Source organism: Haliaeetus albicilla, chromosome W (assembly GCF_947461875.1).
Source record: "Haliaeetus albicilla chromosome W, bHalAlb1.1, whole genome shotgun sequence".
NCBI lineage: Eukaryota > Metazoa > Chordata > Aves > Accipitriformes > Accipitridae > Haliaeetus > Haliaeetus albicilla.
This window is the reverse complement of record NC_091515.1, coordinates 651,234-672,344: the sequence shown is the minus strand read 5'-3', so window position 1 is coordinate 672,344 and position 21,111 is coordinate 651,234. Positions and strand designations below refer to the sequence as shown.

Here is a 21,111-nt window from a genome sequence, read left to right as displayed (position 1 = left end):
CAGGGCGGGACGGGCCGGAGCGGCGGCCGAAGTGCTTCTGCGGTAGGGAGGGGGCGAGGGCGGCCGCTGTGAGGAAGAGCGGTTGTACCTGGGAACTTGCAACCTTCGACGCCGCCTGGGGAAGCTTCAGCACGAAGGCGGCGGTCCCGGCGGGGCTGGCCTGCCGGCTTCCCCCAGCAGCCAGGCGACGCCGGTGAAACCACCGCGGGCACCACGGAGCCAACTCCGCCGTTGCCTGCGCTGGCAGGACCAGCAGGAACATCTTCTCGTGAGGGGAGGGACGCTTTCAACTCCCTTCTCAGCTGCTGCTTAACGCCGTGGTCACCCTTCAGACCATCAGACCTTAGCTAAAGCAGCCTCGCTTTTCGAGGCCGGCCGAAGCCAAACAAAGGGTTGTCTTTAGTAAGTCTCGTCAGAAATAAGAGGACTATACCCACCTCAATTTACGTATTTAATATTACACCCCATCTTAGAGTCCAACACGTGGTGGGGTTCGGGTTTTTTCTTTTTTTAAAGACCAACCTCCATCCGTCTCAATGAGAGATTAGTTATCTCTGCTTCCTGCTTACACTCCTCTCCCACTTCTCTTCTTACCCATATACTTACTAGACAAGAAGCTGTAAACTTTAGGATATTTATTTGCATTAAATTTTTTGAAATGTACATTCCATTATACAAGAGCTGCGTATCATAATTTTTACTATAAAACCATTTCAGTAATCAAGGTTAGTCTGCAACTCAATAGATAGAAGTGAAACATTCATATATCTCAACTTGAAGAGTGAAAGTATCTGCAAATGTAAAGAGACTCTCACAAAAACACTTTTTATGCTCTTAAGAATTGACTCACTAGCAAGTGAAATATGTTCCGTCTAAAAGCAACTGGTTTCTAGTTATCCATTATCGAGTGCTGTATCTAAAACTGAAATGAACAAACTTTCACCAGCTCAAAGGGCAGCTTTCCAGAGATTAGATATATCTGTTCATAAATACACTGTATAAATAGATACAAAGACATTCTAGAGTTGGAAAGAGAGACAGGCAGAGAAACAAAAAGCAAGTGAGGAAGAAACCCCCTCTCTTAATTATTGACTCAGATCTCTTTATTCCAGGGGAAATCGAGGAATTGGCTATGAAAGGAATACTGACATATCCCTCGTACTAACAAGATGCAAAGAACTATCTATCTCCGTTTGGTGCAGCAAGCTGTAGTCAACATTGAGGAAAGAGAAAGGAACAGAAACCACACCTATAAGTGTCAGATTTCCTAATAAGGACTGAAGTTTATCACCAGATATATCTTAATCTCAGCTGTACAAGCTCAGCTGAGAATACCTAAGGCCCTCTCAAAAGACTGATCATCTGATTTGCCATTATGACTGTGCAATTTAATGAAATGGTGCACACAGGGTAACTGTTTGCTTTCAAAGACAAAATATGAAATGTAGGTGCAGTTTTATACCAATGTATTATTAAAATGTGAAAAAAGTTTGCAATTCCAGGCATCACTAAAAAAATAAAAAATAAAAAATTACAATGCTGGGTTTTCATATCCTAGCACACATATCCTTCACTTTCACATTAAACAGATATCAGTTGCACAAGGATTAGTAGCTCCGTAGAGAACTCTTGGCCTTTCTATGTTTCCAGTAGTCCAAAACCAGGGAGTTCTGTGATAAAACATAAAAATCTTCATATCCTTATGCCATTTGGTTAAAAAAAATATCCTGAGTTTGCTAAAAAAAAAAATATTTTTTTGTGCAATCCTTGGGATAAGAAGCTTCTCCCCAAAATGCAGTAAATCAGCTTGTTTCACAAGCATCTTTGACTTCTGTCACACCATTGCCTAGGACTGCATCTAAAGGAGCCCGTTTTTTCCGTATGCTGCGCCCAGAAGCAATAAGATCAGCATATCCCCGCTGATGGGAGAAAGCATAAGCAGAACGACGGCCAGATATCCCTCGGCGAAAAGCACTCTGCCTTCGCTTCCACTGTTGTTCTTCTGCCATGTATTTCTTACGGTTCTTCTGAATCTTCACGCATGCAAAGACAGATTAGTTTATGGATTACAAGGGAAAACAGCTTGTTTGCATTTACTGTCATTTACCCGATAGTTTTTTACATCCTTAAACTGCTTAACAGGAGGGTTCTCTTGTTTATATTTGATTTTGTTAGAAACACGAATATATGCAGTAACACACTGCCATTTCAGGAAGACTTAATGTATTATTTTGAACTTCATTACTTTCATTTATCTTTAAATGTCTTTCACTGAAGTGGATTGAATATATGTAACGGAAAGCTATTCCTCCGTTCTCACACTGACACTTCTTCAATATCTTTTTAAACACTACCACTGCAATTTTAACTTCTCATACCCATATGTTATTTCCCAGCTCAAGGCAGAACAGAAGCAAACAAAAACTGTCCACTATGCTCTGATGCATAACAATAGGCACTCCAACACAGCCCAAATAAAAACAAGTCAGGCCATCAGTAGCTTCTAAGTGGGTTTCTGTGGTTTTACGAAGTCAAGTGCTCAGCCAAGACAAATGATGAATGAGCCCACGCTGAACTGCGTGCTGAGCTTGTACATGTACCTCTGCATCCCACAGAAGCACACAAGGAAGATACTGGGAAAGAACACATCAAAGTGACACGCTGCTTTGGATGGCAAAACGTCACAGCACCAGTTGTCGTCACCCAGCTAGAAGGCAGGCTCGGTCTGGCCTTTGGAAAGCCCTGCTGCCACCCTCCCTGGCCACAGGACCTGAGCTCCAGTCTCATGTAGTTCTCCCTAGGGCACAGTCAATTTGTCTCTAATGCTAGCACCCATACTGACTCCTGTAAGTAAATACAAGCCAAATTAACCAAAGACTTTACTCACTCTATCACTTTCGGAAGGCCAAATTGTCATTGATAAGAAACGCTGTGCCACTACAGGAAGTAAGCAAATAGCAATTGATAAAATCATGGTCAGCCAGAGGTACGGCTGTCTTAGAGCATTTGGAGCAGTTCCTAGGAATAAAAAGAGCAAAAAATTAATTTATGACATGATCAAGTAAGCTAGTTATAAAATACAAATAAGATACTAAAAGCCACAGCTTTTTTCCTTAGGACCTAACATTCAGGTATTCTGCTGTGTAACACAACATCATGCATTTATTCAGAGACTCTACTATAAAGAGAGCATAATAGGAAAGAATTTTATAGAGCCTTTCTACTATAATGTATCCATATTAATGTCAAAGCCCTTTTAAGAGTTACGGGACGCTGCAAGACAAACACTCGGCTGAGATGCATGGCTTTTGTCCTGCTTTAAAACAGGCAAAGCAAGAAAAAGTCCTCCCGGTATTGGTATGTACATGGTCTAGAAAGCAAGTGGTATTTAGTAGCCAAACACCCAACCTCATGGAACTTTCTATCAAACTAAGTAGCAGCCATATCTTTATAAACAAGTGAAATGCATATAGTATTCAGGTAGAAGGAAGTTACAGAAGTATAAAACATTGGTTAAAGTCAAAGAAAAAACATTATATTACAGGCAACTACCTTTTTTCAGTAAGGGTTCAGCTTAAAAATGAGAACATAAAAATGAGGGGGGTTGTTATTTGTGGGGGGTGGGGGGGGTTAGATCAAACACGACATATGAAAGATTTGTCACTAGAAAATTAGGAAGCAAAGTTTTCCTCAGAAAAAAATTTCCAACTGGCTGCTACTTACACCTCCCTGGACTTCCAGCAAAATCCCAAGTAGCTGCTAACAGCATTTGGCTCTGTCTTACTTTGGGGTTTTACCTTCCACTGATCAGTTAGAGCAACTTGGCAAACTCATACCCTGCCAGATCATCACATTCCCTTTACTTTAAGCTGCTCCACCAACTTTAACTTAGTTTTCATCTGCAGACTCCTACTGCTGGGCAATGTCAAGTTCCAGCTGATTTTCATTGAAAGGAAAGAAATACTGCAATAAAGAAACCTGTCCCCAAACACAAACAAACCCCTTCCTTGGAAGTGAATTAGTATTTAACATAATTTCCTTTCACAGGCATCAGGTTCATGCCATGACATTTTGGCCATAGTTCTGCTCAAGTTAAAGCTGTGTGAGACAGGAACAAGAAACATAAAACACAAGGACTGACCTGTGAACTGAAAGGCAGAAGGAAAGAGGACGTGGATTCCAGCACTGTGGAAGTCAAATGTGATACCAAAGTAAAGTGCGATACTCCCAAATACTGAAAAAGCATTAACAAAAGTCCAGTAAGATGTATCCAAGCCAATCTGAAAGCAAACAAAAGCTCTAAATGAGTTTATTAACTCAAAATAATGTCAACTACTCTGAAGACTTACAGCATTTTGGTTGAGTCATCTCTCATCCAGTTACACATCAGTCAGAGAGAGAGCATCAACAGAGAAGACAGAAGGCAAAAAAGGGAAGCTTTTTGTGCATTGTTACATTTTTAGTACACAAATTTAGCAACATGACCAGAAAGTGTCTCAAAGCAACAGATATCAGGAAGCTAAGCTTACTTACCTGAAAATTGACAACAAATATAAGAGAAGATGCTGCTGTGACAGCAAATGACTGATAATCTGAAGGTGCTTCTCCATCTTGTCCCATAGTTTTAAGGTAAGCTCCATATGGTATGAAGAAGATTATCAATGAAGTTACAGCTCCATGAAGCAAACTTAAAAAGAATTTCTTGTAGTTAAAAAGTAAATCTTTCTGTCCCAAAATGTACAGTCTAGGGAACCGAAGACTCAATTTGTCGCTCACATCCTTAATAAAGGGGGAAAAGAAAAAAAAAAAAAAAAAAAAAAGTTGCTGCAATTTCCTGTTCTCTGTGTGAGCTTTGAAGAGTAAGAAGCTGTCCTGGTTTCAACTGAGATAGTTAATTGTCTTCCTAGTAGCTGGCACAGTGCTATGTTTTGGGTTCAGTATGAGAAGAATGTTGATAACACACTGATGTTTTCAGTTGTTGCTAAGTCATGTTTAGACTAAGTCAAGGATTTTTCAGCTTCTCATGCCCAGCCAGCAAGAAGGCTGGAGGGGCACAACAAGTTCGGAGGGGACACAGCCAGGGCAGCTGACCCAAACTGACCAAAGGGGTATTGCATACCATATGGCATCATGCCCAGTATATAAACTGGGAGGAGTGGGGTTGGGGGGATCGCTGCTTGGGAACTAAATGGGCATCGGTTGGCAGATGGTGAGCAATTGCATTGTGCAGCACTTGTATATTCCAATCCTTTTATTATTATTATTGTTGTCATTTTATTATTGTTACTATTATCATTATTCTTTTCTTCCTTTCTGTTGTCTTAAACTGTTCTTATCTCAACCCATGAGTTTTACTTTTTTTTTTTCCTCCAATTCTCTCCCCCATCCCACTGGGTGGGGGGGAAGGAATGAGTGGCTGCATGGTGCTTAGTTGCCGGCTGGGGTTAAACCACAACAGAAGCTCAAGTATACAATGTCCCGAAGGAAATGGCAGATTTTTTTTCCTTTTCATATAGCAGTGTGGGCAGCAGCACTTTGCACAGAGTAATGCACGCAACTAGGAAGAACCAAGTATGGAGGACATCTTTCACAAAGCTATCACATTCTGTTTCCAGGCTTCTACATTTTTAGCCCATTATTTGCCAAGACAAGAATGTCCACAGTTGCACAGCTCTTTACAGCTGTATATTGTGTTGGAGTCCTTTCCCAACATGGTGAATAAGCAGAAGATGGGGTGCTATCATTACATGTCCTGACTTTAAGCCTCTAACAAATACTCAAGTGAGATCTTAATTTGGTACTGAATTTATTTCTTAGCTTTTATCATAAAAGAAAGCAGAAACATTGATTTGCCTAATCAACAAGTAAGCCTTGTATGGAAAAACAAGTGGAGAAGGCCAAAAGCACTTGTCCCACTGAATTGAAACAAATGCTACACACCAAGACTTCCTGTCAAGTACAGTAATTCAAAATTGTTCAGTCCCTACATCTTCAGCTCAGAAGGGTAAGCAAGGAATATCTTTTCCATTAACAAAGCTGCCCGTTGCTGTGCTGTGTGAATGATGTCATGGAGCAGCGGGTACTTAGAAATATTTTAACAAATATCATTAGAGCTGAAGACCTCTGACCTGATTAATTTTGGCTGTTTCAGTAACCCTCTGCTTATTGTCCCTTGTTACCTCACACACTGGGAAGAGGAATATATTTTTAAAATCCAAAAAACCAAACATAACCCCCAAAATTCCTTGTACATAAAACAAAGCAAACAGTTTCAGTGTAATTAAAGGCTTGATGTTAGAAGCTTTTAGATTAATCTGTTGTTAACAACATGGAGAATACCTGGTCAAGCAAGCCAACTAGCAGAACCGGGAGACTAGAATACAATACGTTGTACAGCGTGATGAACCAGTCTTCATATGCTGTCTGAAACAAGAGGAGAAATTTCAGTAGTTAATGATTTCTTTTTGATTACACCTTTCCCTTCCAATTCCTGAGAAAATTCACACATGCTCTACTACAGCATTAAATCACCTGTCTCAGTGTTTACCCAAAAGGCAAGCAAAAGGCAAGCAGCACCTTAGCTCAAAGCTCTGCTGAAACTGATTTTAGCCTGTATTAAGCTGCCCCACTCCTTACAAACCATTGGTGTTACCTGACCTGGAAACCTATCAAAACCGAACACCTCAAACTAAGTCTCAGTCTGGTTTATAGCTGCACTTGTGACTGTGATGAGCACTTGGCATCTCACATACAAGTCTGGGAACCCTGGTTTCTTTTTATGTTCTTTTTTCGCTCTGTCCTCGGCATCCCAGTTTCCATCACAGCAAACAGCATCAACCTCAGGCAGGGCTGCTTGTCTGTGACTATGGCCCTGACCCTCCATGCTGGTCCATGCAATGACATCTGCCTGTCTTTTGGTTATGCTCATGGAGATGCATCTCAACTCTTAAAAGTCCTTTCAACACAACCTTTCAACACTATATGAACTTCAAACACTGCCAGTTACAAGAAGCACATTTCAAGCCATTCTAGCCAGCAGTTCAAGACAAAAAAGTTCAGGTTTGGTTTCCTACTGATATATACATGCACCATCTCACTTCACTTAGGAATATCTTAAGTAGCAGGGTTGAGAAAGGTTTCCCAAACTGCTATATAACAATCTCTTCCTCTCTTCCTCCCTGTACAATCATGATACTGACTTTAGTGTTCTGAAATCATAACCAACTGCTTAGCTTGTAATTAACTAGCTTACTAGTTATCACCTATTCTCCTGCAGAAATTACTGATGATAACTTCAGGTTCCCACCACTTCCCAGGTTAAGCCTTTGCTATTCTGCACCGACAAAAAAGTAAGATTTGTTTGTTAATATTACACACAAGCATGCCTTCTTACCTGGGCAGAAAAGCCATTAAAGAATGAATACCAGATGTGGACTAGTGTAAAAGCAAAGTTTTTGTAGAAAAAATATCTTAAAAACTTGCACATCCTAATGTAAGACCATCGTCCGTGGACCAGCAGCAGTCTTTGGAGGTAGCGGAATTGCCCAAAAGAGTAGTCACTTGACATGACGGCTTGCATCCCTTCTTGGCCACTTATTCCAACTCCAATGTGGGCAGCTAAGTTAATGAAACAAACACCACACACTATGTTGAATAAAGGGAGAGGAACAACATGACCGAGGGCAAACCTTCTACTGGTTCCTATTCTCTGCTTCAGGTTCTTCTGCTCCATTTTATTTCTGCATACAGCACAAAGACTGCATTAAAGACTAACACAACAGTGCATAAGCCCTTCCTTGCCCTGTTATTTACTGCTCACATCTCCATCATCGCTTGGATTCTCTCTCAGTCCTTGTTCCATCAGAATGGATGCTGGGAAATTTGACCAAGCAATGAGACAGAGCAAGCAAACCCCTGAATGAACTGGCCAGTCAGTTTACAAACACATTTGTAACATAAACCATATCCCAGAAGTTTCTTTCTCAGTGGGATTTCTCAGGAAGCAGGTCAAAGAGCACCAGCTGCAATTCAGGACAGCTAATGCCTCCAAGCAAGGGGCAGCTAAGCTATTGCTTTGTTCTTTATATTACACATTTGTAACCCACTGTGGTGGTGCATTTCTTTGCCCCTCTCCAGGCTGATTTACAAACTCGGGAAGGCTCGCTAGCCCTTTGCATAAGCGTGAGGAGCCGGGCAGCGAAGCGACCCTTGGCTGTGCCAGGAACTCTTCCCCAGCTGAGACAGGGAGATCTGCTGTGCGTCTCAAGGACTCCTGCTGCCCGGCGGAGGGAGGCGGGGGACGGGAGGAGAGATAGACACTTCTCACAACAACCTGCAGCCAGTTCTCTCTCCTAACGACCTTGAGACCTTGTTAGTACAGTCCTCCCCTGACACTCTGGGAGCAGTCCCTATCTATGTTTTGAGTTCTTCTCAGTCTCAGAGTTTCCCTTATCTGCATGTGAAATGGTACCAGCGCAGCTGGCATCCCAGCAATTTGTTGATGGCAAAAGTCAATCACCTCCCGAACCTACAAGCAGCGGTACTACGGGAGGCCCTTGGAGCTCTCCCGGACCGCAGCGGGCTGGGACCAGCATCTCCCCCTGAGCGGGATGCCTCTCGGAGCTCCCAAACTCTCCTGTTTGTGAAAATTGGAGGTCTGTCGCCGAAAGCCGACACGGCCAGGACTGATTCTCTCCGCTCGTTGAGGCTCGACCCTTCGCCCGTTGAGAGAAATGCTGAAGCATTCAACATGAATATTTTCACTGACCTCGAGGGGAATTTTTAACAGTTATACCTCTTTTTCCCTCTCTCTTTTACCCTCTTATATGTATATCTCTTAGTGTCTTTACACACATGCATGTACTAAGCATATTATAGCAAGTATATTATAAGTTATTTTCAAATTTATACTTAAATTACTGTTGTGAATTTCATTCAACTGTGAATGAATTTTAGGCTGCTACTATACTCATAATCTCTTTAGATATAAACTGTTGACCAAGTCTGGGACTAGGAGTCGATCCAGCCGCACCTAGACTCCAACAGGAGTTTAGAAAGCAAGGGGGTCTTCTCTGAACTTTGTGACTCAACAGGATGGTCTTCCTTACCCTTTCCCACATTCCTGATCTTTGCAGAAATCACAAGAAATCAATTCTTTGCAACATTCCCTTTTACCCTATTACATTTTCAGTCCCTATATACACAAGCTCAGTTTGATCCTGATTTAGTTTTCCTGTGTGCGTTTCATCCACGTACTAAGTAATACAGTGAACCTTGCCATTGAATTCTGTGAAGTGGCACTTTTATACAAATTTCTATTAAATCGTTTTTCTATTGCCAATACAATGGGAGGTGATTCTTTAAGCAATACAAACCCCCCTCTCTTTAAATCCCCTCCGCGACACCCACAACATGGTAACAGATGCAATTCAAGTCCCTTCTCAGGGAATGTCTACAGAAAAAGCTAAAATATATCAGCAAAAACCACTAACCATTTCAGAAATGGCTTCCTTAAAAAGGGAAAGCACAGGCATAGAAGCTAACAAAACCCAAGTGATGTTAACGTGGATAATGAAATAGATGGTAGAGTCTTCTGAACAAAGAGTAATAGTGAAGAGACTGCAGAACACCCAGAAGAGATCTTTCCTACCAATCGAAGTTTTACAGCTGCCTTACTTTTAATCATGTTTACATCATTGGCACCATCCCCAATAGCCAGAGTAATAGCTTTCTTGTATTTCTTCACAAGCTCGACCACCATGGCTTTCTGTTTTGGAGTCACTCGACAGCAGATCACAGCCCTGCATTCGCAGGCCAAATCCACAAAGTTCTTCTGCTGCTGTTCTTTGTAAGCTTCAGCCCTTCTTCTCTTCTCAGTTTGCTTTTTCTTCTCTTCTGCTGTTCTAGGGAATTTCAATTTAAGCTTCTTTTTCTTCTTTTTCTTCTCTAGCAAGATTTCATTCTGTGTAACAAAAATACATTATGTTCCCTTCTACACTATTTCAAATCGTGCTCTAAGTACTGCCTATACAACACTTAACTTCATTATGCTCCCATCACCCATTTATAGCATTTTAATAAAATGCTCGTGCAGAGGAGCGAACAAAGAGCTATGGAAACAATGAAAAGAATGTACTTGGTGGGATTAACAAAAGTCAAATACTTGTATTTAGTGTCACAACACTTCTTGCAGAGTTCAAAGGAATCTGTCTTCTGTTTTGAAAACATTCTGGTATGTAAACTTCCCTCTCTCCTACTTCCTCATCTCCTAAAGGAGGCATGACCATGCCCAACACACATAGAAGTCTCCTGTAAATACCCAGGTTAGCTCTGGGGCAGTTTGACTGGTGTAGGGGGTAACAGAGACCTGCAATTTTATGTGACGCTCCTGCTAATTACCTTTAGACATCCCCAGCCTGCTTCCTATGCCTTATACGCAGATGTACATTTCTTTATAAAAAAATAAAGGTTTAGGGCTGGAATGCTGAAACATGGCAGACAATCCTTAGCTGTTCACTGGACTTTCTGCTTTACAGGTGTCTGTAAGAGCAGCCTGCCAACAGGGTGGGTAATAGTCACTAAACTACTGCTAGTCACTTCTCTGTTAAAAGCTCTTTTCTGCTTTCTAAGCTCCTGTGAGAGCACTACATTGCAGGACTGAGCAGGAAACTAATCTTTTATTTCTACCCTTTCACTCCCATCTCTCATTTCAAGCACAATTTCTGTGCCTATACTGAAGCCATGCATCCTGTAATGCTGGCAGTCATGTCTCTCTCTCTCTTTTTTTTTTTTTTTTTTTTTTTTTTCCATTAGACCAGAGTCCCCATGAAGAATAAATACTCTGAAAATCAGGCTGTGCTTTTGCAAGGGCTTGGCTTTACTATGATGGCAGCTACCAGGGTGATTTGAAAGGCCCAACACATTCCTTATTTTATTAAGCGCTATTTTCAACCTTCAAAACCAAAAGTATTTCTGAACATAAATATCAAACAGATGTGTTCAACCATAGGCACAATGGCCAAAGAATTTTCATTGATTGATTTAGCAAGGCAGACAAATGAACAGAGTCCTCAGTGAAGGACACTGACTTGGTGGTACCCCCAAAATCTCAAATACACAGAACAACTTATTTTGTACGTACCAACCAGGAGCCAGTGATTATTAAAGCACGATCTTTACTACCCTGGAAGAAGGGCTCGTTCATTCTTACAGAGGAATGTGTACTTGATCCAGCCCTGTTCCTCTGGTTCTCCAGCCTAGTTTGAAGAAGAGCGCTGGAAAGAGAGGTGGATACTATTACAGAAAAATCAAGAATAAACTTTAAGCTACATCAGTCCCAGGCTGAAGATGTGCAAGAAAGAAATGCAATATATGCTGCTAGGACTTTTTTTGCCATATATTAGGTGACGTTCTAAGCAGTGCCAGAGCAACAGTGAAAAGAGGATCACACTGGTTTGCAAATAAGCAAAAAGTTGGAAAAATTAGTCAGGAAAAGCTGTAACACTCTTACAAGGCCCTAGTTCTCCTAGTCCCATGTTGTCTTCCCTTGGGTATAACCACTCTGACAAATTCTTTATGACTAAGCACTGAATACCTTGCAATCCATTGTGGTTTTGTAGCATAGGGCTGTACTGTGTACAGGAGCATGGGATAGGGTGAAAGACCAGCTGGGGTAATACTAGAGTTCAGGGACAGGTAGCGAGAGCAAAACCTGGTAACTACTCAAGATTTGTACTAGAAGGAGACCGGCTTAGCCCACTCCAGGTGGGCTCCAGACTTCTCTGAACTACAGGACAAATTTGATGTCAACAGTTGTTGACCTAGAACGTATAGCTTCCTGCAAACAGGATATCACCACCTTTACCCAAAATTAAGAGGTCACCTTGTAAAATTACAATTCTGTAAAAAGCAAAGAAACAGACAATGTACAGCTGAACAACTGCCAGGAAATACTGTTCGGTCATTGAAGAGTTACTGTGGGATAAGCCAATGTTACTGCTGGGTTAATTTTAAAAATGGAACATTTTTAATTCCCACAAAAGAAATGCTTTGTGCTTTTCACTTGCCTGGTATCTTCTCCATAGCAGATTGTTGTTTCATCTGTTAAGAGTTCACAAGAAAATCCAATATTTTCAGCAGTTTCTACAATTAAAAAAAAAGAGTGAGAGAGAGAGAGAGAGAGAGAGAAAGTATTTACTTAAAGTTCTGTCATGAGTAACTGCTGGGAACAGGCAGAAGTACCTGAAGTCCTCTTAAGTAATTTTTGAAGTTATGTTTCAGCATGAGAAGTTCCCTTTCATTACCACAGTGTGAATGAACAGGGAAAAAAAAATATACATAACTCAAAGAAGCTGGGGGAATGCTTGTTCATTATTTGTCATACAACAACTGTGTGGCAATAAAGGCACAATGGGAGATGGATTTTAAGTCAACAACAGGGAATTATATTTCCTATGCAACATTTCCTATGAAATGTACGTTACTGTGGGTGGAATGCATTGTTACAAGACATTTTGAATGCAAAAACTGTTAGTGATCTGGAAAAGTCTTATCAGCCAATTTGCAGAAGAAAGATCTACCAGGGCCTATTTAACTTGATGCTGGAGGTGCTGTCTCCATGTCAGAGAGCCATTACACCAAAGGCATTGCAAGAGTCAACCACAGTATATGCCACACAATTTTGACCTGTCCTTACTCTGGATTCCTTGAACCAAGGCTTTTGCCAGAGTCAGAGATGCTGGTCTGGCTGCACCTCCGTCCAGGCTGTAGTACAGCCATTCTTACTTACAAATTTAATGCTGTTTTTTGAACTGACTTAACAAAATATGTTGCCAGACTGCAGACTATCAAATACAAAAAGAAAAGCAGATCAGTCTCTGTCAGCAGCACTTGTGATTATTTGAAAAGTAAGTTTTCACTGTAAAAAGACAAGTTTTGGTACCTGGCCTCAGAGCCAAGCAAGCCTGGTGTTAAAAGCAAGTTGTCCTGCATTTGCTTTGCATTGGGAAAAGCAGTAGCTGGATATTTCGCTATAGAAGACAGTCACAAAATCAGTCGTCTAGGCTAATCTGTTGGAGGAACAGAAGTTACACAGAAGCCCATCCAGCAACTCTGGACTGGGAACAGCTGGGATGAAATTCTGCACATTGTAGAAATTCCTCCAGTTTTGATTTAAATGGACTTTCACACTAAGGTCTTCTAGAAACATATGCTTTATTTCTAGTCCACATTTGTTCCAGTTTATCTTCTATCCCTTATCCTGTTTTTACTAGCTCTTCAGCTGTAAGTAAACCCACCTTTTTTGTCACCAGTAAGCACCCAGATTTTAATGTCTGCTTTTGAAAGTCTGGAAATAGTTTCTGGAACTCCATCCTGTAGTTTGTCTTCAATAGCTGTTGCACCAAGCAGCTGGAAGATATTGGAAATACAGGTATTTAGTAGGATGAACATGTATAGAAAACTGATTCATTTTCAGTAGAGCATGAAACTGTTATGGATATGTCTTCAAGCCAAGGTACAGCTCAAGCTAAGAATTCAGTAAAGACAAACTCTTGCATATAGAAGTGACCACACTGAAATACATGCACTAAAATACATTTCCCATCATTCTATTAAAGTCTAAAATTTGGCATGGCTCTAAAGCCAATAAAACACTGAAAAGACCCAAATCAAAATGTCCTAGTAAACAAGAATAATTTATTTTCAAAAAGATCTGTTTCTTCTTATATAAGAATAAAAGTACACTAAAAATTTAAAGCTTGACTTACAATCAAGTTTTTTTCTATGTCCTCATACACTTTGTCCAGAGCTTCATCACGATTAGTTGTAGCTACACTGGCCTCCACAAACTTTTTATTCCATGCTTCAAATTCATCATGACTAATGTCTCTATAGCACAGGCAGAGTGTCCTAAGAGTTTCATTTGCAAAAATCTGAAAAATAATTAAAAACATGTCCACAGAACAAAACTCTTCATTCGCAGTCCAAACATAAGAGTTAAGATCATAAGCGTTCGGTAAGTCTGATAAAACAAATCTGACTGTGCAACTAGTCCTGGGTATTTCAGAAATGCCAAAAATTAAATTATAGCTGACAAGGCAGTCTGAACTGAAAGACTGAAGAGGTGACAAATAGAACAGAGTGTAGTGATCTGGAATACTGATAATTATGAAAAAAAAAAAGCAGGTACACAAAATTTAAGTTCACTTCTCATGAATGTATTTTTAAGAACATGCATGAAAACTTGTATCACTTTGATGATTTCTCAGGTTTGGGATGACTTGTAGAACCAGTTATAGGTCTGCATTTGGTTTAATAGCTTAGGAAAAGGAAATTAATAAAATCAGATTATAGTCAGAAATAAACAATTTTTAATGTAAAATTGGCATATAAAATACAAACGTACATCTAGTGCTTCTTCTGTAGCTTCTCTCTTTAGATTCCTTGGGTGCAACCGTTCATAAATTACTGTATCAGCCCCTTTACAATATAGCCTGATATTTCCACCCGATTCTCTTACTATGGAGTAAAATATGAGAGGTGAGACAAAATGTTAAGAGTACATTTAAATAAAGGAATAGTTTCAGATTAGATTTTTCAGTCTACTGCTGTTAAGTACCAAAACTACAAAATCATGTTTCTTCTTCACCATCTCTACTATTGTTCAGTTATGTAACTTGGTTGACAAGTGCATTTCCTCTTCTCTCTCATGATAGGAGAGGATATTTAAACTCCCAAGAATTATGGTTTTGATAATGGTTCATATAGTATTAACACCTCCCTTGCCCACAGCAGCTGGGCAGAGACATATGCTAGAGATACTATGCACCATAGTTATAGCCTTAAAAACAACAGATCTCTAACTGATCCAAGACTGACTTCTTTAAAGATAGTTAAAACCAAAACTAAAGAGCTATTTATACCTCACACTGCATAGCTAGTATTCCAATAGCTAAAGGAACATACAACTTGTTTGTTCTCTGGGGAAAAAGGGGAATAAATCATCTCTGCAGCATTTCTTCAAGCTTCTACTAAAGGGACCTAACATGGTCTTCAGCAGAGGCCACATCTGAACACCAGGACTGTCTAATGGACACATTTGCACCTCATTGGAAAGACTCTCTTTTGCTATCCAAAGCTATGTGGATTAAAATCTATCATAGGACTGTGTGTTACACAGCTGTAATTCTTGACTTCAACTTCCTTTGCATGTACTTTTTCACCTATGAAATACAAGTGACCTCTTCTTTAAAGGTTAGTTGTAATCAGCTTACCAATAACAGACATCCGTTTTCTATCACTGTTGAAATCCAAGATAGCAAGGACATCGTAAGTTCTTTCAATCCCCATTTCACTTATAGTGATAGTATTTTGTGTTCGTGAAAGGAAAACATAGCCAAAGTTTCTGGCTGCCGTAACAAGGGCCCCTTCATCTGGGGAAGCTGCTTGGTAATTGAGCTGACCTGTATCATTGAAACAGTGAAAAGAAGACAACGCTAGGATATACCTGAGCATTACAGGGGCACTTGGGACACCACAGCTAAAAAATTCACATCCATTCTTCAGAGTGATTGAGAACTGGATGTGCAAAGTCCTTTCCTTTTCTGAAGTGGTCTCTAATACACTGCTGCAGCACCTGATAGCAGTGCACACAGAGGGGAGGGACTAGGGACACCCCCCGCCCCCCGCTTTTTATTACATGTACTTTCCAAACAGGGTAGGTCATGGAACCCTCTTCCCTCCAGGTATAAAAGCAAAAACTGTAACTTCTCTGTCTCAAAACAAATATAACTTAAATATCTTAATTTCTCAATACATTCATTTAAGCATTTTGAAAGGAAGCTCCAAAAGACAAATCCTCGGCCACACACCCCAACACAATGTAGCAGAAACAACCCCAAAAACATGAGTAGGAAGAGCAAGAAAAGACAGGAGACTGCCCGTTTCATGGATATCTCACAAAGATGGGAGTAAAGCAATACTATTCTTCCATATTTTAATTGAATCTTCCAGCCTTATTTTTCACATTCATGAATTCTTCAATAGCTGTTCACCTCTGAATTTAGTTTCTGTCACATTTTTGTTATTCATTTTGCTTATTTGCTGCCAATACTCTTAGGACAGACATACATGATTTGTATACATCTATGGGGCTGCGGGTCACGGAGTAAGAACATAAAACCCTCATGCTGAAAACACTTGTTCTTCCACACTGAAAAGAAGTTTCCAAATGTGTTTGTACTTTCAACATATGTATGTGGAACCAGAGACTATGCTAGTGTCATTATCATTGAGATTTATGCTTTTGAGATTTTAAACATGTATTTGAACAGATAGACGACCCATAACATGAAAACACAAGACCTCTGTATAAGCTGTTCCCCTACCTTTCTAAATTGGCTGTTAAGATGCGCATTTGCCACAACTGTAACTATCATAAAGACAGTCCTCCTTCCATAAAGGGTCAGATAAATTCAGCACAGGGAATAGCATCGGCTCTTGCTTTTAATTTAAAGGGCAGCCTAACACTCCTTTTCACTTGTTTCCACTTACACAAGGAAAAAAAAAAAAAACCAAACAAAAAAATATACTCACCATCAGAAGTGTCAACCATGACTGTGTGACAAATGGCAAGCAGAAAAAAGAACTTCTGAATTTCTGGCTCCTTTCCAGATTTTATTTGCTCTATCAGATAGTGATCATAGAATGAGAACTTTCCATCTGCGTACATGTTCCAGCTGAAATCCACTTGCTGCTTAGAAAACAGATGAAGAGAGAGTTTGAGTCATCTCATGTGCAATTGCTTTGTGCCTATCTGCATCTTTTCAGACTTTGGCAAGGGAATGTTCCCTGTTCTACAGACCATAGGGACTTCAGCACCAGATTGGACCGACCTACCTCTGGGTGACTCTGAAGCTGCCCTGCTCCATCCCGGCAGTCTCCTGCAATGCAAGCACCATCAATCAGAAGGCACAGGACAGAACAACAAAGTTTTTACAACTCATTCACAGAGTAAAAAAAAAAAAAACAAACAAAAAAAAAACCAAAAAAACAACAATATCTACCACACTAGAATAGCTCAGATTTAAAAAAAATCAAACTCATTTGCAGCCACAGTACCTTTATATACTAGTGACACCAAAGCAAATATAAGAAAAAAAAGCACGCAGTGGAATTGTCATAGAACATCTGTGTTGGCTTAACACAGCTTTCACTGTCAGAAATTCCTCATCTCTCTTCAGAGGTAGGATGTTTAAAAATCACATGGTGTTAGCATACTGCATTCTTTGTTATTTGAACCAACCAAACAATAGTTCTGGAGCACATATGCTGCATATTCTGAATATTGAAATCCAGACAAGATTGGAAAAGGAAGTAATTAACACTAAAGTGAAAAACTGCTGCTCTTAGTAAATTTTTTAATTTGTTCCTAGATTAATTTTGTCCCTGAAGCATTTCTACCAGAAGTAAAGTATTCTGTAAATTACTCATTTTTGACTTTTCTGCTGGGAAGTTTCCACAGAAGTCTATCAGTTTCCACTTTTTAGAGGGGAAAACAGTGAGGAAACCCAAACAATTCAATTTTACTGGAGCTTTACTAATGCTGAGGCTAAATTGTGGAAGTTCAGTTGAAACTAAAAAGACTTATATGCACCTGACTTCAAACAAGCATTCGAATTCCAACTCATTTGTATAGACTGGTCAGAGGCTGCCAGCTGTGCTACACAGGGACTTGCATGGTCTTCCCCCATGCTCCTGTCACAAATCAGAGCTCCTGTGCTAGCCAGTTTTCGCTATAGGGCACACCAGCGTGGCACAGACTTACCGTATCTTTGGCCGTTTATGCAACATTTTTTAAACGTCATGATGTTCTGTGTAAGTGTTCCTGTCTTGTCAGAGAAGATATAGTGGATCTGCCCCAGCTGCTCATTCAGCGTGGTGGTTCTGGCCTTCGCAGCCGTGTCCTTCTCAGGGTAATACATTTGCAGGTCCCAGTTTATAAAATAGCTTTGGCCCAAACGAATCACTTCAACACTAAATGAAATAAAATTAATGTTCTCACTCCCAGCTGCATCTCGTATTTCAAAATAATGACATATTATCAGATTCAGGGGACTCTGACTATTTTCCGGGACTCAAATTGCTCAGACAGCCCAGGAGCTTAAGACAAAACAATTACGCTTACCAGCACATTACAAAGCACCATCACCCCTACACAGGCCACTCAAACTGATGTTGGACCAGAGAGCTCAGCTTCAACAACACCGCAGTAACTGGGGAAAAGCCTCTATGGCCTTATCAAGCCAGAAGTATCTATAGTGCTGCTCCCATAACAAACAGAAATCCCACTTGGGAATAGCATTTTAAATACAACTTGCAGAAGAACTGGTAGGAGGCTGGATGAATTCAAATATATTACAGACAGGTTTGTCAAAGGCAAAATTATTCATACTTCATGGACTTGTAAGACCTCTCTTCTGAGAATAAATCTATAAAATATGATTTTTCCATTTTAATTTTTTTTCCAAGTAGTTTTCTTCATGCACTGTGACTGCAGAATTAGACTGAGAAGTTAAATACTAGCAGGATCAAGTCTGCAATTTTGTCAGAGATCATTGCTTGGGAGAATTTTCTCCTTAGTCAAAGTATAGAGCAGATATACTTAATACTGTAAGAAAAGCTTGATATCTTTAAATTGAGTCAAAAGTCCTTGAGTGATGATTTTACAGGAAAGCAATACAGATCACTTTCTTGTAAAATCTCACTGAAGAGGGCAAGACGTCCAATGCCTTTTCAGTAAGACAGAGAATTATATTAATGCTTTTCCATGCAATGTGAAGCTGTATTTGCTACCACCAACGGGAAATTAAGTCCATTCACCATTAGTCTCTAAGTTAAGTAATTCAATCTTATCACCAATTCAGCTGTTAAAGGCCTAGGTACTTACTTACCTCACATAAAGGGAAATGGGAACCATGGTGTTCAGAACAATGATATATCCCCAAAAGTTAAGGAAGCCGCGATATGGAGGACTGAAGTCTTGTGCATCGTAGAGGTACCAAGACAAGTTACCAATCTGCTGCTCCCAGTAAGTGTGTCCAATGGCAAGGCCAGCCGACAGCAGGATGAGGACGACAAAAATCTACAGTGTACAGAGAAAGGCCTGTGACACTTCAGAAACATTTGCTCGACTTAAATCCCAAATCTCCATGTTCAAAATAGAACATTACACATATTTGTAAGTAAGAAGAGGAGCAAAACTTTCCCACAAAATGGTGTCTTCAAATAATCTGGATTCTAATTTTAGTCTATTCCCCAAGCATCATTTTCATGTTTTTATGTTCATTTAAGCAGGCAGCAAATAGAGTAAATGAACATGCTTGGAGCAGGGGCAGAACCACAGTCGTGCCTCTGCCTGCCAACAGGCCGGCTTCTCTCTCCTCTTTCCCCATCCCAGGGAATCACACTCAGTAGAGTGCAGGTTGTAGGACAGCAGGTATTCCTCATACACACATGCCACAGGTGCTGACCAAGGACAAAAACCACGGGTGTTGAACTTTTCAGGCTGAACGGACATCTGGACCAGGACCTGGGTCCTCAGGTCTCTGTCCAACAGTTCAGCGCAGACAAGCAGAAGCACTTACAACACTGGTTTTGAAGCATTTTTCTGCATCATGTAGGCTGCCCAACACCTGCAGTTTAGGGTCACAGATTCTGCCAACAGCAAGGCACCTTTTTAGATTTCCTCCTACTTCATCTCAACTCACCAGGCCAAACAAAGTGGAAACATACTTATTACATCAAAAGAAAAAAAAAAAAAATTTCCTGAATTTGCATTCACTCTATTCACTTAAAAATGAACTCAAAACGCCTGAAGTTTAAACAAAAAGGCTTACAGTATAAACCATGTAATTCATAAGGGAGTCAATTTTTGTCCTTTTAAATCTTGTCTTTCCACTATTTTTCATTATTTTTGTATCAGGACCTAAAAATAAAGAAAAAAAAAGAAAAGATACAATATGCAAACAAGTGCTATTATTATTATTTTACAAAACTGGGACATAAAAATACAGTCAATGTTTATAAGGTAAAGATGTTATTTCACTCTATAGGGCATGCTTTTAGTCAGTAAATATTACACATGTTCAATTCATAAATACCTGCAAATATGACCACTCCATGGCAGAAGTCTGTATTCCTGATTTTACATCCACGTAATAAAATCTTATCAGCATCCAGTGAATAACTCATGTTTCTCCAGAATAACGTTCCTGCAAACTTATCCAGTCGGTTATTAGGTTCTTCACATTCAATCAGACCTAAAAAATTTGGTGGACAATGTTTAATATACAACAGTTAAATAAAAATGCATTGATTTGTACCCACCATTGAAGTAGTTTTACTTCATGAGGTTGTTTTCTTTGAGAAAACCAGGTGTTCTGAATAAACTATTTATTTGAAATTCAGGGTGTACAAATATTCAGTGCTGTGTTGCTGATATTTTAAATATGGTATCTTTGGGTGGTATTTTACTTAGAGATTGCAATAGCAGAAAGAATTAATTTCTGCACCAAGATCACTAGGCACAGCATTTACTGCCAAATAGGGCACTTTTTGTTCACCTTCTCTTTTAATATTTCTCAAATTTTAACAAACACCTGCCTACAAGAGCCTATGTCTCTCTGGATCTTACACTCTAGCATGAATGTAGTATTTAGTTCATTTTACCACTGAAGACTTACTAGCAATGATCCCACAAGGGGAAGACAACCTTCATGCAATACATTGCTATAGATAAACATTGCCACTGTGCATTGCTACACCGCACAGACACCGAAATATTACGGCTGAAAAAGTGACATTTTACTTTGACTCTTGGGACTTGCCCTATTCCCACTGCCTACTTTATGATTGGCACTTGATGCCATATATTTGCACTTCCATCCCCAAAACTGAGCTCATCCTAAAATTTTGGTTCATGCTGCAGTTACCATTATCAAAACTGTGTTTCAGAAATAAACAAACTCTGATTGCTACAGAGGAGCACAGAGTGGCAATTTCAGGCCAAAACACTGCTGCCTCTAGCCCTGAACCCTGCCTCTCATCAAGACA

General features: G+C 40.0%; 1 protein-coding gene across 3 annotated transcripts in view; it reads right to left on the bottom strand.

The window, feature by feature from the left end:
- Window positions 1-1,740: 1,740 nt before the first annotated feature.
- The window catches only part of ATP8B1 (ATPase phospholipid transporting 8B1), a 44,431-nt gene continuing 25,060 nt past the window's right edge, over window positions 1,741-21,111 (bottom strand). For all 3 annotated transcript variants that reach the window (XM_069775551.1, XM_069775550.1, XM_069775549.1), the window contains 19 exons: window positions 20,160-20,318; window positions 19,896-19,984; window positions 18,951-19,141; window positions 17,825-18,033; window positions 16,897-16,940; window positions 16,594-16,750; window positions 15,273-15,461; window positions 14,405-14,517; window positions 13,767-13,931; window positions 13,296-13,407; window positions 12,066-12,141; window positions 11,141-11,273; window positions 9,676-9,961; window positions 7,394-7,617; window positions 6,340-6,423; window positions 4,534-4,779; window positions 4,142-4,280; window positions 2,888-3,018; window positions 1,741-2,033 (listed from right to left, as the gene is read on the bottom strand). In XM_069775551.1, the coding sequence (XP_069631652.1) occupies window positions 1,803-2,033; window positions 2,888-3,018; window positions 4,142-4,280; window positions 4,534-4,779; window positions 6,340-6,423; window positions 7,394-7,617; window positions 9,676-9,961; window positions 11,141-11,273; window positions 12,066-12,141; window positions 13,296-13,407; window positions 13,767-13,931; window positions 14,405-14,517; window positions 15,273-15,461; window positions 16,594-16,750; window positions 16,897-16,940; window positions 17,825-18,033; window positions 18,951-19,141; window positions 19,896-19,984; window positions 20,160-20,318 (2,978 nt within the window). In that variant the 3' untranslated portion in view covers window positions 1,741-1,802. The remainder of the gene's footprint in view (window positions 2,034-2,887; window positions 3,019-4,141; window positions 4,281-4,533; window positions 4,780-6,339; window positions 6,424-7,393; window positions 7,618-9,675; window positions 9,962-11,140; window positions 11,274-12,065; window positions 12,142-13,295; window positions 13,408-13,766; window positions 13,932-14,404; window positions 14,518-15,272; window positions 15,462-16,593; window positions 16,751-16,896; window positions 16,941-17,824; window positions 18,034-18,950; window positions 19,142-19,895; window positions 19,985-20,159; window positions 20,319-21,111) is intronic.